General features: G+C 49.0%; 2 protein-coding genes across 2 annotated transcripts in view; one reads left to right on the forward strand and one right to left on the reverse strand.

Annotated features, from left to right (window-relative positions):
• CNFN (cornifelin) overlaps positions 1 to 16,629 on the forward strand; it is a 131,682-nt gene that overhangs the window by 11,996 nt on the left and 103,057 nt on the right. The window lies entirely within an intron of this gene.
• The window catches only part of LOC139174323 (cGMP-specific 3',5'-cyclic phosphodiesterase alpha-like), a 79,312-nt gene continuing 75,384 nt past the window's right edge, over positions 12,702 to 16,629 (reverse strand). Inside the window, exon 7 of the mRNA XM_070764620.1 lies at positions 12,702 to 12,836. Within this exon, the coding sequence (XP_070620721.1) occupies positions 12,702 to 12,836 (135 nt within the window). The remainder of the gene's footprint in view (positions 12,837 to 16,629) is intronic.

Raw genomic sequence — 16,629 nt, forward strand, 5'->3', positions numbered from 1 at the left:
ATGGAATTCTTCATCCAGAGCCGAAGAAACTTCTTGGATGGGAAGCGAAACGTCTTCAAAGAAAAGGAAAAAAGTCCAGTTGCTTCTTGGGTGAAAAAAAAAGGACAATCGTGACCTGGATGCCTGAGAACTTCCATAGACAGAAAGCCAAGATAGTTTCCACCGCGTGTATTTCAGCGTGGGCCACTTCCACGCGAGTGGGTTCCAGCCTCATCCAATCACAGCTGTGTCAAGTGAGGGGGTGGGAATCCCAATTTAAAGGCAGGCTCTGTTGCGCCAAAACGTGGCTGTGTGTTAGCAGGAGGCCCACTAAATCACTGGTGGGGGAAGAAAAAATTGATCTCGGGCCCTTCAAATATTCAGGCCATAAATGTTTCCCACCAACACGCGGCCATCCGTTATCCCGACAATCTAAAGCCGCCTCCATTACTGATGTATCGGGCCGGCGGTGGTTAGATGGCGCTATAATTCACGCGGGTGGAAATAGCGGGATTAGAATCGGCCTCTGCAAAGCCCGCCGCGGCAAAGGTGGTCGGGTTTGGCCTCTTTCGAAAGGGAGGGGTTTTTTTTAATAACGGGCAGCTCCCGTTTTGTTCATCATTCTCGGTGTGGGTGCGTGTAAAAACGACATACCAGAAGAGTTTATCCCAGGATCAGTGTCCCGACCCCTAAGTACACAGAGTTGGGGGGGTGGGGGGTAGGCTCTGGAGAAATGTGTGTGTGAGAGAGGGGGGGAGGGAGAGAAAGAGAGAGGAAGGGAGGGAGAGAAAGAGAGAGGGAGAGAGAGAGAGAGAGAGAGAGAGAAGCAGAGCTGCAATACCACCAAATAGGCCCTGGGGGTGGAGAGGCAGATGGCTGTGGATAATGGACCTTTCTTGCAGATAAAGTCCCAACCAACGGGCAAAAAATGAGGTTAGTGTGACTTCTTGGTTGACTCAGCCTTCCAGCCTTCCAAAATGAGGACCAAAATTTTTGGGGTAACATGCTGACTCTGTCAACCGCTTAGAGAGGGCTGTAAAAACAATATGAAGCGATATATGTCTAAATGCTATTGCTATTGCTATTCTTGGCAGGGCCCCTTCTTCTCCCTTGCCCCCAGATTTCCAGCGCTCTCTTTTCCGAAATACCCCACCCCCGCCCCCAATTCTCTCTTCATGGGAACAGAGTCATTTGTCTCCGGAAGGGTATAAAAGGTCTCCTGCTTGATCAGAGGGTGTTTGGACCTACTAGAAGACCTCTAAGGTCCCTTCCAACTCTGTTATTCTGTTAATGTAGCCCGGGAGGGAAGAGCGGGGAGGGGAGACCATCTTAGGGGCATCCTCAACAGCTCTCCATCAACGCCTCCTTCCCAAAGCAACGCTTCCTTCTTTATAGGTCTACTTCGGAGCTGGTCTTTGGAGAAGCTCTTTTTAAGTAGAACCCAAAGAAATGGAGAATGGGACTTAGTCTTGCAGCCTGCGAGACTAAAAGAGGAAGGGAAAGAGAGGGGGGGCGCATTTCCACCACCACCACCCTCCCAACTCTGTGGTCTCCCCATTCAGAAAAGCCGGATCACTTCATTATATCCCCTCATTCTCGTCTTAGGCCCTTTCACACACACACAAACACTCACGTTTTAAAAAAATTCCCGTGGTTCTCCCCGCCCCCCAGGCAGGGGTGTCTCTCCAAGTTTTCGACTAGCATTCATTTTGAGCCCTTTCCCTCCCTCCCTCTTCCCCTCTCTTCCCCCACCTTTCCTCCTAGCCCTTCGCTCTAGGCGCCAGCTTCCCGGGCATTCTAGAAACTATGGGAGAGCGGCTGAGTAGATGAAGAAGGGATCCCGAAGCTGACCAGGTCAGCAAAGAGATTCCTGGGGACAGGATAGAGGCGGTGAACTAGAAAGTTGGTTCCCCCCTCTTGGTTTCTGGCCAGCATTTGCCAGAAACCACGTTCGCCCTCGTTACTTGTGGACTGGGGAGAGCCAAAGTTTCGCTCCCGGCAAGGCGAATCAAGAGAGCAGCCCGAACCGGGGCGGAAGGTAGAGTTACCGGTGATCTGCCTTAATCGGAGAAGCTTTCTGGCACATTTCCTCCTTCTGCCCCGCGACCTGCCACCAAGTCAGAAGATTAGCATTACAGGTGTGTGTGTTGGGGAGGGTGGGGGTGTCACAAGGCCGCCCACTGCAGTTTCTTTTCAGTAAGGCAGGTTAAGTCTTCTTAGCTCCTCCACCCTTTAAAAACTGGGGAAGGGAGTAGGAGTAGGTGGCAATCAAACACACATACACACAAACACCTGTGAAAACTTCAGAGTTGAATCAAAGAAGGAGTGAGGGGAATAACTTGGGTGTTGCAAGCGCCCCCAAACCTTGATCTAAAAACCGGTCAAAGAACTGGGCACCAAATAGTTAATCTGATCCTTGGAAACCTTTTGAGCTAAAATAGGGGAATTTAGACTGGACTGGGTGAGGAGGAAGGACAAGGAGGGCCCGTATTTCCCTACCATTAAAATAGTCTTCAACATAGTCTTCAACGACCCCACCCCCCCATAAAGGCGATTCCCTGAATGTGTTCACACTACGGATCAACCCAACTCAGGCAAAAGCTCAACAGCCTGCTCGATTAGTGCTCATCTTAGGGGGGGAAACCCCAACTAACAGTCCATTTATGGTGTTGGTATGAACGCGGGCCAGGGAAGCTATAACGAACCCTCCACCTCTAAACTCTGAAGGGAGCGGAAGACAGGAACAGCAAAACAAGGGTTTAAAAAACTGGGTCTTGTGTCTTTAGAGGCGATACTGTACTTGAAAGCCAGGTAATTTGGAAAAAAAACCCAGACCGGAAGGGACTTGGTTGAACCAACTTGATTAGGGATTGGCCACGCGTAACTCCAGATCGCAAAATACCAACACGGCCCCTAGACCGGTCCCCGTTGCTAGTGGCGGATTTCAGCACCAGGGACAGCTCCAGCCGCGGCCACCAGCGGTCCCAGCTGCCGGTGGCGGATTTCAGCACCAGGGGCAGCTCCAACTCAGCGCTCCACGTGGTTTTCCATTCGCCCCCTTTCAAACCTTCCCCACAAAAATCTCCTTTTCTGCCCCCTCCCATTCCCGCCTCCCCCACCCGCCGCCGCCAGCCCGATGCGTGCTGTTCGGATGTCCCCAAAGGCCCAGACCTCCCCCCTCCCCTCCCCTCCCTTCTCAGCCTTCCCATCCTTGGCTGCAGTAATTTTCCGTTTGATTTGGGAGGTAATGCATTTTTTACAAATCAAAGAGGAAGCCGGCAGATTTCTCCCCCCCAGGCCCCCAGGAGCTGGGGCCCAGATGAGAGGCGCAGATCATTTCCTTGTTAGTTTTGATTTCGGTTACCAGACTTTCAACTTCCCTCCAACCTCCTGGAGAAATGTTATAACAAGTAGCCGAGGGAATTTTCTTTCTTTGCTTTCCTCTCCCCCCCACACTCCCCGCCACCCCCGCCTTCCCTCTCCCGCTTCTCCCCCTCCTCTCTTTCACCTTCTCGCCTCCCTCTCATCTCTGCCTATTCCTAAAGCCGAGAGGAGAGCCCCAGAACCCCGATCTGGAAAGAGTGAGGTCGGAGAGAAAGAGGACATGGTGCCCCCGTATCCACTCCTCCCCCCCCCCCATATAGGCCGGTTCTTTATCGCCTTGCCTGTTTTGTTTCCCACGTCCTCATTTAAGCAGGCGAGAGGGGCGTTCTTTGGACGCCCCTTTAAATGAAGAAACGGCTACAAATCAAGACATCAACTTTATTAAGGGGGAGAAGTGGGGAAAGGGGGAACCAAGACCTCTCGCCCTATTGCAACTACAGGTGGCTAACACCCGATAGCTGGTTCTGCTTCGGTTCCCGGCAGTATTTCCAGCCTTGGTTTCTTTCAACCGTCGGTTTGATTTCGCATTCCTTTAGCCTACTTTAAGCTAAAAAAAAACCCTGCTCCGACTGCGATCTCAGCTCTAAGCACATTCACTCGTTCACGTGCACCTTCTAAGCAATGTAGTTTGGAGAGTACAAAAAATGGGGAGATAAATTGACCCCAAACAAGGGAGGAGAAATTGGCAACGGAAATTAAAATACCGTGGGATCCTGCGTTTTGATTAAATAGTGTCTGATTAACACTTATTTGCCTTTTAATAAACCCAGAAACTTTTTTTTAAAAAAAATGGATTTACGCGATCAACATTCTGGAAGGGGGGGGGGAGGGTCTGGATTCTAAAGAAAAAGTGACCAAGAAACAAAAAACCTGCCACTTTATCCTCATTTCTCTCCTCCCCCCCCCCATCCCTATACAAAGGGAAGCAACAGGCTCAGAATTAAACCGAGGTTGTTCTTAACTTGCATCCACAGATTCTCGGTTTTGCCTGCGGAAGAATCAACTAAAGCCCCCAGTTAATTAATCCACCCATGTCTGGGCAGTGAAAGTTTATGCCTTAATGGGTTTCTTGGCGTGTAAGAATTCCCACCGATTCTTACAAATCTTTTATCGGGCTAGAAGACGATTGATATGCCCCGTTGTAACACCCTCCCCATCCCAACCCCCTCCTGAAACCCCAAACCAACCAACCAACAGAAGCGCTCCTATCTGTTTGCTTTCGGTTAAGAAATATTAATTGCAGCTAACTCCCCCCCCCCCTTTGCAAAACAAGAAGAACAGGAGCGCTCCCCTTTGAATAGGGAAACGGACAGGGGTGGGAACGGTAGCGCTTGTACAATTTCCTTTTCTTCCCTTTTTTTTAAATCTTGAAGGGGATGTTTGCCAACATCTCCCCTTTTTTTGGGTGCGGAGGGGGGAGGAATCGATGCCGTAAATTATTCATTGTCATTAGTTATCGATTTGGATATCTGGCGGCGCGTTTGCAGGATGAAAAGGGTTGTTCCTCCTCTCCTCATTGTTCTATAACCTCCGGCGAAAAGAAGCCAGAGGTGGAAGTCTCTCTTCCCCCCCCACCCGCCCCAATTCCACCGCCTTCTCCCTCCCATTCGTCCAAGGCTGTTCTAAAGCAGCCCCGATACACACGTTAAGGCAAACTCCTTAGCGATCAATGGGGGATCAATGCCCAGGCATGAAACTAATAGCCAGCGAAGCCCCTTTGATCTCAAATCTCAGCTCAGAACTCAAATACCTGCTTCTAACAAGGCGAGAAGAAGGCAGTAGTGGGGGCACGGAGGGGGGAGGACACGGGGGGGGGAGCGCCTGGAAAGAGGGCGAAGAAAGGCGATTTTTTTTTTAATGCCAGACAAATATTTCAACATCCAGGTTGAGGATGAAACGGCTTTTCCTCCGAGTTCCGTGCAGTACAAAACGGGGGTTGTGGGGGGGGGGGGGGGAGGCGGGCGTCTGGATGTTGAAATGGCTGGGCTTGATATATTGGATGGATGGGGGCCAGAGACGGGCGGGCAAACGTCGAAGGGAACGGTTAGCAAGGTGGAACCCTGGAGGAAGCGGTTTTAAGGAAGAAAGGACGGGAGGACGGATGGACGGACGCTGCTTGGAGAGCAAGAAACGACCCCCCCCCCCGCCGCAGAAAAGCGGCGATTAACACCCCGTCCACGTCTCCGCATTCCTAGGCAGCAGCTCGCCTAGGAAAAAAGCGAGCAAGCAATTTATTAAGTCAAGTAATTAATAATTATTTTTAACCGCCTAATGGAGGCTTCGCCCTCGTCTCCCACCTTCCGCTGCCTCATCTCATTATGGTTAATGTGGCTCGAAGCCCTCCAAACGCCCCCTTGGTTTGTTTATTCATTTTTAGGTCCGGCATATTAGAGACCTGAGCTGCGCTCGACCCTTCCTCTCCCCCCCTGTATCCCATCTCCAGTGCTCTTCCCACCCCACCCCTAATATCCAATTTAAAAAAAAGTCGGCGACAGTCTTTAGATCCCGATGAATCTAAATCTGATCAGCTAATATCCCTTTGGAAAATAAATGGAAATAACTAAACTTAAGAAAAAGTGCCGCCTTTATCATGATGTGAATTCCAAGACTAAAGTGGGAATCTTGCGGGTTATCCCTAACCTAATTTTAATGGCTTGGTCTTTGCCCACCTTGGCATTGTAAAGTTTTGGAATCAGGTGGGTTTTTTTGGTGTTTGTTGTTTGGCTTTTGCTCATGTTACTCAGGTACCTACAAGTACCATATACAATTAAGCATATAACAAAATTGTGTTTCTGCCAAAAAAAAATTCCGGCTGGAACTATTTACACGCCTTCAATGGGAGCCCAGACCTTTTACAACATGGCTACTGATCTATAATTTCCCAGCAGCGTTAAGGAACAATGACTTCCTGAATTCTTGGAGTGGCCCCCATAGAGGAATGTTGGAAACCGTAGGGAATAGATTTGGCTATTGTCTGTTGGGTTTTCTCTAACCCCCATCCTCCCCGATATCTTGGGATTTCCTGGTGGTGCCCCATCCCTGTATCACGCCAGATTGATTCTCCTTAGCTTCAGAGGTCTGCGAAGGATAGTTGGGTGCTGTCCAGCTTGTGCCCTACGGTCCTTTATTGTCAAACTGGGGGACGTCGGAATGTGGACTAGTCTGGAAACTCAGCAAAGTTGGTACCTACGTGATTTTAAAAACAAAACAGAACCCTACATATTCATGTATACCTTGGTTGGATTGAAAAATCCCCCCTCGACCCTCCGAGCGGAAATTCAAGGGGAGGAACAAGAGAGCTAGTTTTTTTTAAAATAAAAAAAAAATCACCCAAGCACTTCGCGAAGGTTTGCAGTTTATGTCTTCTCAGACTTCGCGTTTCTAGCTGTAAACACTGCCAGCGAAAGGAAAACAGCGCGGGTTGAGTCAAAGCAACGGAACAGAGGAAAGAACAAACAAGAAAGAGGGGGGGGGGGGGATCCACGGATTTCCAAGACATGAGCTCAACCTGGGACTTCTGCAGCCGATCTCTCTGCTCGGGGCGAACTTCCGAAAATCTCACATCTAAAGCTTGAGTGTGTTGGGAGAGACTCGGGGTTTTTTCCTCTTCTTTTAAAAAAAAATCACTTTCCAGCCCTGCTTATTCGAGAACGGGGGTCCTTTTGAACTTGGCAAGGCGTGGCGTGTGGTGGTGGTGGTGGTGGGGGATGAGCGGGAAGCATTAGGAAGGTACTCGCGGTGCTGAAGAACGCGCCAGCCCTGGGGGAGAGACTTACGACTAGAAGTAGGGAGGGAAGGGTAGGGAAGCGATGGAGTTGCGAAGGAGAATAACAATCGGAAGCATCGAGAGAGAGCCTTGAAAATGGCTGGGGGGGTCGAGACTGAACTGCTGAAAAGGACCCAAGCATCGGGGTGAAACCCAGCAGGTTCTGACAGGTTCTGGAGAAACCGGTAGTAGTTTGGAGAACGGGCAAATACTACCTCTGGCTGGCCCCCGGAGTAGAGTGGGAATGGAGATTTTACAATAGCCTTCCCCTGCCACGCCCACCAAGTCACGCCCACGGAACCGGTAGTAAAAATTAGATTTCACCACTGTCCAAGCTGTTATTATTTAATACACAGAGCAATGCTTCTCAAAATAAGAGGGGCGGGGATTTAAGATGGGTGGACTCCAATTCCCAGAATTCCCCAGACAGCAATGCGGATAGGCTGAGAAATACCGAGACAATCGAGAAAGGAAAGGTTGAGACAGGTGGGGAAAGGAAAGAGGCAATGGTATCCTCAAACTGACTCTGTTTTTTAAAGGCACCTCAATAGGGGCCACGGACAGCCAAACGCCCCCTAGCTGGTGGTCTCTGCCTTTCCCAGAGACCCATTTGTGAACGGTAGGGGGGAGAGGGAGAGAGAGAGCGGAGAGAGGTGGGGGGAGATAGAGGGAGGTCGGGAGGGAGAGAAAGAGAGAGGGGAGAAGGAGGGAGAGAAAGAGAGGGTGGGAGAGAGGGAGGGAGAGAAAGAGAGAGGGGGAAGGAGGGAGAGAAAGAGAGGGTGGGAGAGAGGGAGGGAGAGAAAGAGAGAGAGGGAAAGAAATAGAGAGAGGGAGAGAGATGGGAGAGTAAGAAAGAGAGAGGGGGGAGAGAGGGGGAGGGAAAGAAAGAGAGAGAGAGGGAGAGGGAAAGAAAGAGAGAGGGAGAGAGAGACGGAGGGAGAGAAAAAGAGAGAGAAGGAGGGAGAGAGAGGGAGAGAGAGAAAGAGAGAGGGAGGGAGAGAGAGAAAGAGAGAGGGGGAGAGAGAGAAAGAGGGAGGAAGGGAGAGAAAGAGAGAGGGAGGGAGAGAAAGAGAGAGAGAGAGAGAAGGAGGGAGGGAGGGAGAGTAGAGGGGAGAATTATCCCAAACCATGCAAAGCAACAGGAAACAGCTTGACTTGCTTTCTTGAGTCAGCTGTAGTGGTGTGGATGCTACTATGGCGAATGGCACAGGGGCATTATTCTTGCTTTGTCCAGAAACAACCTCAGTATCTTCCACCTGGATCTATAGGTAAGCATCCTTGATCTCTGTCTTTCCACACGTTGTATCCTTACAACAAGGTTATAACAAGGTTGAACTCCCAAACCAGCATGGCTTCCTGCTCGTCAGCTCTTGCAGCAGAAGACAAACCCCGGGTTCTTCCGTCTTGCTAAGGCTGAATATGTTCGGTTTGAATGGAGGAGGGGGGGATTAGGAGTGAAATATAGAACAACTCCAAGAATCCGTGCAAAATCGGAAGGTGTGGAGAATCCTGGTCCATGGAATTCACCAAGATTCGGACAACACCACCACCTTGGTAGATCATGCTAAGCATCTTCAAGACAAACAGCCATCTTCCCCCTTTTAAACAGGCAGACAGACTTATTTTGGAGTCCCGGAGCCAAACCAATGTCAGCCGAGGAGCAAGATTGAAGGGGGGGGGGGGGAAGGGGGGGGAGAGTGACCATAGAACCTTTGTCCTGCAAAGTCCGAACAATGGGAAAGGGGGGAGACGGAAAGACTAAAAGAAGAAGCTCCAGAGAGCCAGCCTCATCTAGCTGCCCCGTTAACACCATCTTCTAAACTGAAATTAAAATTGATTTTTTTTCCCCTTCCTTTTTTTTTAATAAAAAAAAAATCATATTTTCCTCCTGATCTTTGCAAAAGAGAACGAGTTGAAATAAGAGGACTCAAAGAAATGTCAATCGGTGACTGGTTGGGAGAGAGAGTGGGAGGGAGAGGGGAAGGAAGGAAGGAAGGAAAAAGGAAGGAAGGAAGAAAAGAGAAAGAAAGAAAGAAAGAAAGAAAGAAGGAAGGTCCATTGAACAGTAGCCCTGAAACTTTTCATTACTTTCCAGAAATGGCCCGGCCTGCTTTTCACAAAGAGAACTCTGCAGTGTCTTCTTCAGATTGGGCTGCAATTTTGCAATTTTGCGTTGTGCTTTTCACGTTCTTATATACCACATTAAAAGTAGACCGAAGTATGCTTTAAAATAAACCCCTAATAATTTAGTTTCGACTCTTATTAAATATTGTCTCTCCGGATCAGTGTATTACTTCGCAGCCCGCCTTACCAGACGCGTTAGACCGCCTGTTTTTTCCCCCCACCACTTCCTTTCTCTTCTACTAAAGGGTGAATTTTTCGGGTACCCTCTAACCTTCTTTGGGGTACAGGGACGAGGAAAGAGCCCCGGAGGAAGGAGGAGGAGAAAAGCATTGCAGTTACTTGAGCTGGTTCCTTCTTCCCTCTCTCTCCCTCCCTCCTCTCCCTCATTCTCTCTTTCATTCTCTCTCCCCTCCTCTCTCTGTGTCTCTCCCTCCCTCTCTCTTTCTCTCTCTTTCTCTCCCCTTCCTCTCTCTGTGTATCTGCCTCTGTCTCTTCCTCTTTCTCTCTCTCTCTCTTTCTCCCCTCTTCTCTCTCTTTCTCTCTTCCCCTCTCCCCTCCTCTCTCATTCTCTCTCTCTCTCTTTCTCCCCCTCCCCCTCTCTCTTTCTCTCTTTCTCTCTCTTTCTCCCCCCTCCTCTCTCTCTGTGTCTCTGCCTCTCTGTCTCTCCTTCCTCTCTTTTTCTCTTTCTTTCTCTCTTTCTCTCTCCCCTCCTCTCTTTCTCTCTTTCCCTCTCCCCCTCCTCTCTCTCTCTCTTTCTCTCTCCCCTCTCTCTGTATGTCTCTGCCTCTCTGCCTCTCCCTCCCCTCTTTTTCTTTCTCTCTCTTTCTCTCTTTCTCTCCCCCCTCCTCTCTAAGTTTCTAGAGAAGGGGAAGGAAGGAAGGCGATAGAATTGAATAAAGGAGAGAAGAAGGGAGAGAAAAATTAACGGTGGGAAAAAAAGACCACGAAGGACCAGAGAGGAGTAAACACGGAGTCGGGGGGTCAGGAAAGGGGTGCGAAGGTGTATCTGTGTGTGTGTGTGTGCCAAGCCACGCATCCAACACACAGAACTGGAATTCCGGGGGAAGAACCCGGAAAGATGCTCTGGAGTGGTTGGCGGCTTCAAAAGAAACCAGCAAGCACTTGAAACTCAAGTTCAAACGGCCGCCCGCACACGCTCGCCTCACCTACACCCCCCCCCCGTTTTCTCCTTCCTCCAAAAAATAAAAAATAAGAAATAAATAAAATCCCTTCCGGCTACTTGCTTTCCTTTGAAATCTCGTGTTAACGAACATTTCCCAGAACACCTGAATTGGGTGCGCGCCTCGCCCGCACACACCGGATCCGCGGGGAGGTGGGGGGGGGGCAGGGGTGCCCCTCGCTTGCTCCCATCTTTCTCTCCCCCTTCTCTCTCTCCCTACCTCTCTCTCTCTCCCCTCTTCTCTCTCGCTCTCTGCCTCTCATTCTCTCTCTCCACCCTCTCTCATTCTCTCTTTTCCCTCCTCTCTCTCGCTCTTTGCCTCTCTCTCTCTCTCCACCCTCTTTCTCATTCTTTCTCTCCCCTCCTCTCTCTCTGGCCCTGTGTCTGTCTCTCCATCCTCTCTCTCACTTTCTCTCTCATTCTCTTTCCCCCCTTTGTCTGCCTTTCTGTCTCTCCTCTCTCTTTCTCTTTTTCTCTGTGCCTCTCTCACTCCTCTCTCTCATTCTTGCTCTCACTTTCTCTCTCCTCTCCCCTCCCTCTTCTTTCTCATTCTTTTTCTCTCTTTCTCTCTTTCCCTTTCTCTCTCTCTCTTTCTCTGCTTCTCTGCCTCTCTCCCTCTGCCTCCTCTTTCTCTTTCTCATTCTCTCTTTCTCTTTCTCTCTTTCCCCTTCTTTCTCTCTTTCTCTACTTCTCTGCCTCTCTCTCTCCCTCCTCTTTCTCATTCTCTCTCCTCTCTCTCTATTTCTATCTTCCCCTTCTCTCTCTCTTTCTCTGCCCCCCCTCTCTCTGCCTCTTCTTTCTCACTCTCTCTCACTTACTCTCTCTGCCTCCCTCCGTGTCGGTCTGTCGGTCTCTCTTCCTCTCTCTCTCTCCCCCACCCCCGCCACTCCACCCCGCTGCCCTGCAGATTCGGCCCAGCTGGGTTCGCAGGAAAACCGCAGGAGGTGGTGGCGGGCAGTGGGGGGCGCCAGGAAAGACCCCCGTCGCTCTTTAACGCCCGGAGCTGTGGCGGTTCTGGAAGGCGCGGCTTGAAGCGCTAGAGGGCGACAGAAAGCAGCGCTGCCTCCCACCCTTGGCCACCTTTGGCTGGGCAGCCCGCCCGCGAAACGCTCCGGGTAGAGGAGGCGACGGAGAAGGCCGAGCTCGGCTGTCCCAAAAAGCAGAGGTCTTCAAACTTGGCAAATTTAAGACTGGTGGACTTCAACTCCCAGAATTCCCCAGCCAGCGAATGCTGGGAGTTGAAGTTCAAATACTGTACCTTCAAGTTGCCAAGGTTGGGAAACACTGCCCTAAAGCTTCTGGCAACCAGCAAGAAAGACCAGGCGGCCAGGAATGGGGAAGGGGTTGTCCCCAAGGCCCAGGAAGAGGCGAGTCCCTCGTGCAAACAGGCGTGCCTCCGTTGAGAGGGACGTGCACAATCCCACCATTGTGCCTACCGTCCCTGTCCTACTGTTCTATAGTCTTCTATCCTTACCTTTTATCATTACGTATCTAATGTTTCATTTGTATAAATTACCATCCTATAATTGTTTGACAAATACATACATAAATATAATAAAATCTTGACGTCAGCGTGAATGACTTCCACTCATGAAAAATCCTACAATAATAATGATGATGATGATGATAATAATAATGATGATGATGATGATAATAATAATAATAATAATAATAATAATAATAATAATTTATTAGATTTGTATGCCGCCCCTCTCCGAGGACTCTGTTGGGGAGCCGATAAAGGGGAATATTTGTAGCTCAGGGTTGAAATGAGGGAATCCTTGGTGCTTTTTGAGCTTGGTGGTTTTCCTGTAGACTTTTCATTACCCAGCTAGGTAACATCATCAGTGCCAGAAAGGAATTGGGTTTAGCACTGATGTTTGGGTAATGAAAGTCTGCAAGAAAACCACCAACCTCAGAGACCACCAGGGATCTCACATTCCTTCTCTTCCTCTACTCTGCAAACTCCACTCCCTTCTACCCCTGATGTTGTTACCTAGTTTGGTAATGAAACGTTTGCAAGCACTGCAAGCTCAGAGACCACCAAGGACCCCCCACATTCCTTCTCTTCCTCTGCTATGCAAACTCCACTCCCTTCTACCCCTGATGTCGTCCCCTAGTTTGGTGATGAAACGTTTGCAAGAAAACAGCAAAGCTCAGGGACAAGGACCCCCTCGTTGGGGAGGTCAGGAGACCCCCAAAGATTCCTGACGTTAACCAGAGGTCACCTCCTGCGTGGGGCATCCGATTTGGAGCTACCTACACGTGTCAATCTAGGACGGAGAGCTCATCCGAATCCTTGAATGGGGATCGGTTAATTTGCTTGGTGGGCGCTCCATGGAAGATACGGACCTCATGCAGAGTTGATTCTTTCATGGCTCTTTTTGATTTGAAGGGCTGGTCCTAAAGTCAGCAGAGGTGTTCTTGATTGATTAGGTTTAGGACAAGTGCTTGCAACTGCGTGCTGGTAAGGTCACCGCGTGGGAGTTGCGTGGGATTTATGACCAGGAGAAGGAGAGACAGGATCGTGCGCGAGAAGCTGATCCGTTTTGCCCAAATGGGGCGATTTTTGCTGGTTTTGGAAATTCTGGAAGTTGAAGTCCACAAGTCTAGAGCCTCGGTGGTGCAGTGGTTAGAGTGCAGTGCTGCAAGCTATTTCTGCTGCTCACCGTCTGCCAACAGTTTGGCAGATCGAACCTCAAGGTTGACTCAGCCGTCCATCCTTTCGAGGTCGGTAAAATGAGGACCCAGATTGTTGCGGGCAAGATGCTTAGTCTCTGTAAACCGCTTAGAGAGGACTGTGAAGCACCGTGAAGCGGTATGTAAATCTAAATTTGATGAGCAGAGGTGGCACAGTGGGTAGAGCGCAGTACTGCAGGTCCCTAAAGCTGACTGCTAGATCTGCAGGTCAGCGGTTCAAATCTCATCACCAGCTCAAGGTTGACTCAGCCTTCCGAGATGGGTAAAATGAGGACCTGGATTGTGGGTCCAAGAGGCTGGCTCTGTTAAAAAGTACTATTGCTAACATGTTGTAAGCCGCCCTGAGTCTAAGGAGAAGGGCGGCATAAAAAAAATCAAATGAATGAATGGATGGGTGGACGGACGGATGGATGCTATTGATATTGCTAAGTCTTAAAATTGCCAAGGTGGCACAATCCTGGTTTTAGACTCTTTAATTCGAATTGGAAAAAAAAGTTGGTGCTCAGTCCTGCGGGCGGTTCGCTTCCGGGTTTCTTTGGCCGAAACGGTCCCTTAACTACCGTAGTTCTCCCCAAAGCTGGTAAGGGCTGGAAAAAAAATGAGTTACCTTTCCTTTTGGGAAGACAATTCCAGGACTTTCCCCCCACACCACCATCCAGCTTCACCTGTCGGGAGGAGCCGGCCAAGGACAAACGGCATGGGGGGGGGGGGTAGTAGTCCCCCCCCAGGTTTGCCAACCGCATCGATTTGCAATTAGGTCGTTCTAATAGGCGCCAATTTGTGGCAAGGACGCGAGGGGGGGAGGAAGGTAAGAAGAAAAACTCTTCACTTTATCAAAGTTATAGCAATAGCATTTAGACTTATATGAACACTCTGCCCCACCCCCTCAAATCCTGGAGCTTTCCTGCCAGTGAAGGGCTGCAAATTTTTTTACTACCACACTGTGGGCATGGCTTATTTTGTGGGCATGGCTTGCCGGCCATGTGACCAGGTAGGAGTGGCTTGATGATCATGTGACTAGGGGGTGGCTTAAAGGTCATGTGACTGGCTTAAAGATGGTCAACTTGATGTCACTCGTGCCAAGGATTGGGGTTAGGGTGCCTGGCTTCTTCTCGCCTCAGAGAGATACAATTTCCCTCTCTATTTACTATTACCGAGCATCCAAAATATACTTTTTAATTCGATGTATATAAGCCATATGTGTACATAGATGCATGCAAAAATATACGTTATCTACTATATAAACGCAGCACAGCACAGCTCTTCTAAAATTATACATATTTAACCTTATTTAACCTTATTACCTCAGGGACCGCCTTCTGCCGCACGAATCCCAGCGGCCAGTTAGGTCCCACAGAGTGGGTCTTCTCCAGGTCCCGGCAACTAAACAATGCCACTTGGCGGGACCCAGGGGAAGAGCCTTCTCTGTGGCGGCCCCAGCCCTCTGGAACCAACTCCCCCCAGAGATTAGAATTGCCCCCACCCTCCTTGCCTTTCATAAGCTACTTAAAATCCACCTCTGCCGCCAGGCATGGGGGAATTAGGACTTCTTCTCCCCCTAGGCCGTTACAACTGTATGCATGGTATGTTTGTATGTATGTCTGGTTTTTATATATTAAGGGGTTTTAATTTGCTTTTAGTATTGGATTTTATTGTATATTGTTCATGATTGTTGTTAGCCGCCCCGAGTTTTCGGAGAGGGGCGGCATATAAATCCAATGAAACTTGAAACTTGAAACTTATTTACTGCGATAGGAAAAACATACCCAGAATATAGAAGGGGGGGGGGGATCAAAATTTTTCTACCAGTGCTGCGTAATGTGACCGTACCAGTAGGAACCCATCACTGCTTCCTGTGTACCCAAATTCAGCCCGTCCTTTTAAATGTATCAATTCTCCCTGCCTTCCCCAGTTCTTTGAAGGGTCCATCCCTTCTCAAACCTGATGAGCTTGGTTGGTTTCGTCTTCTCTCTCTCTCTCTCTCTCTCTCTCTCTGTCCCTCCCCCCCCCAATCGCTTTTCATGCGCAGCCAAGCGGCTGCGGGTTGTTTGAGCTTCTGTGGGTCCCCAAAGGAAGTCTGAGAAAGCCGGAGATGTGATTTGGAAGAAAGGAGGGAGGGTTGGGCTTGGATTGGCCTGGAGCTGGAGGGCTGGAAAACAAGCAAGGCTCCTCAGTTGGGGGAGGGGGGGCAAGAGGGGGGCTCTGTTGGGCTACCCCCAGCCTGGGTGCGACCAAGGAGGAGCACGTCACGCAGCAGAGGACTGGCAAAATTGACTCCTCTGCTCAAAGGAAAGAACATGACATAATTTTGTTTCCACCTGGAAAACCGCTTCTGAATATTCTGCTTGACATGGGAAAGAAGGACATCTTGATTTTGGGTTTCCCAGATGAGACTGATAGACTTTCATAGAAATGACTATTGCGGCAAAACAAAAAAAGTTGTGATTTGTTGTTAATGCCTGATTTTACTTCAACTGGGGGAGTTGGAAGTCAATGTTTATTTTTCTTTCCCTACGCTTCCTCATTTTTCTTCCCTGTCCTCTTATTGGCTTTTTGCATTTTGTATTTGACTATCTATCTATCTATCTATCTATCTATCTATCTATCTATCTATCTATCTATCTATCATCTATCTATCTATCCATCCATCCATCCATCTATTTATCTATCTATCTATCTATCTATCTATCTATCTATCTATCTATCTCTATCTATCTATCATCTATCTATCTATCATCTATCCATCCATCCATCCATCCATTTATCTATATCTATCTATCTATCTATCTATCTATCTATCTATCTATCTATCTATCTATCTATCTATCTATCTATCTGAAGTAGAAATGTTTGTAAGAAGAAGCATTTTTTCCCACAGGAATCAATGTAAAAGAATGCGTGCAAATAATCCGTGCAATTGGTGAAACCACAGAGAGGGTGGAGGCCCTGTTTCCTCCCAGGAGATTCCTAGAGAGACCCCATGGAGGCTTCTCCCCACCTTTTCCGGCCCTATTTCCTCCCAGGAGATTCCTAGAGAGGCCCCACGGAGGCTTTCTGGTTATAGTTTCGGAGGCTCGGGTTTGTAAGTGGAAAATGGTTCTTGAGAAGAGGCAAAAAAATCTTGAACACCCGGTTCTTATCTAGAAAAGTTCATAAGTAGAGGCGTTTGTAGGTAGAGGTACCAATGTACTTTATAGTTTTAACTCTGGGGGTTTGCTGACCAATTCCAGCAGGTATATAAGCCAGGCCTTCTGGGTAATTCTGGGTGGAGTTTCAACATTGCTTTCATGGATGCTGTGTTAGATCTGGGGTTCCAGAAATGTCCCCCAAAATACCAGATTTCTGTTCTGCAAAACTCATCTCATGGAAGCTGCCTACCTGCCAGAATGTGGTGCACTGAATTGTATTACCTATGACTCATGCCTGGATTATCTTGCTGGAATGCAATTAGCCCTGATTCTGGCGTCTTTCCCGGAGCTCTATCTGATCGCTCTGC

This window comes from Erythrolamprus reginae, chromosome 11 (assembly GCF_031021105.1).
Source record: "Erythrolamprus reginae isolate rEryReg1 chromosome 11, rEryReg1.hap1, whole genome shotgun sequence".
Lineage (NCBI taxonomy): Eukaryota > Metazoa > Chordata > Lepidosauria > Squamata > Dipsadidae > Erythrolamprus > Erythrolamprus reginae.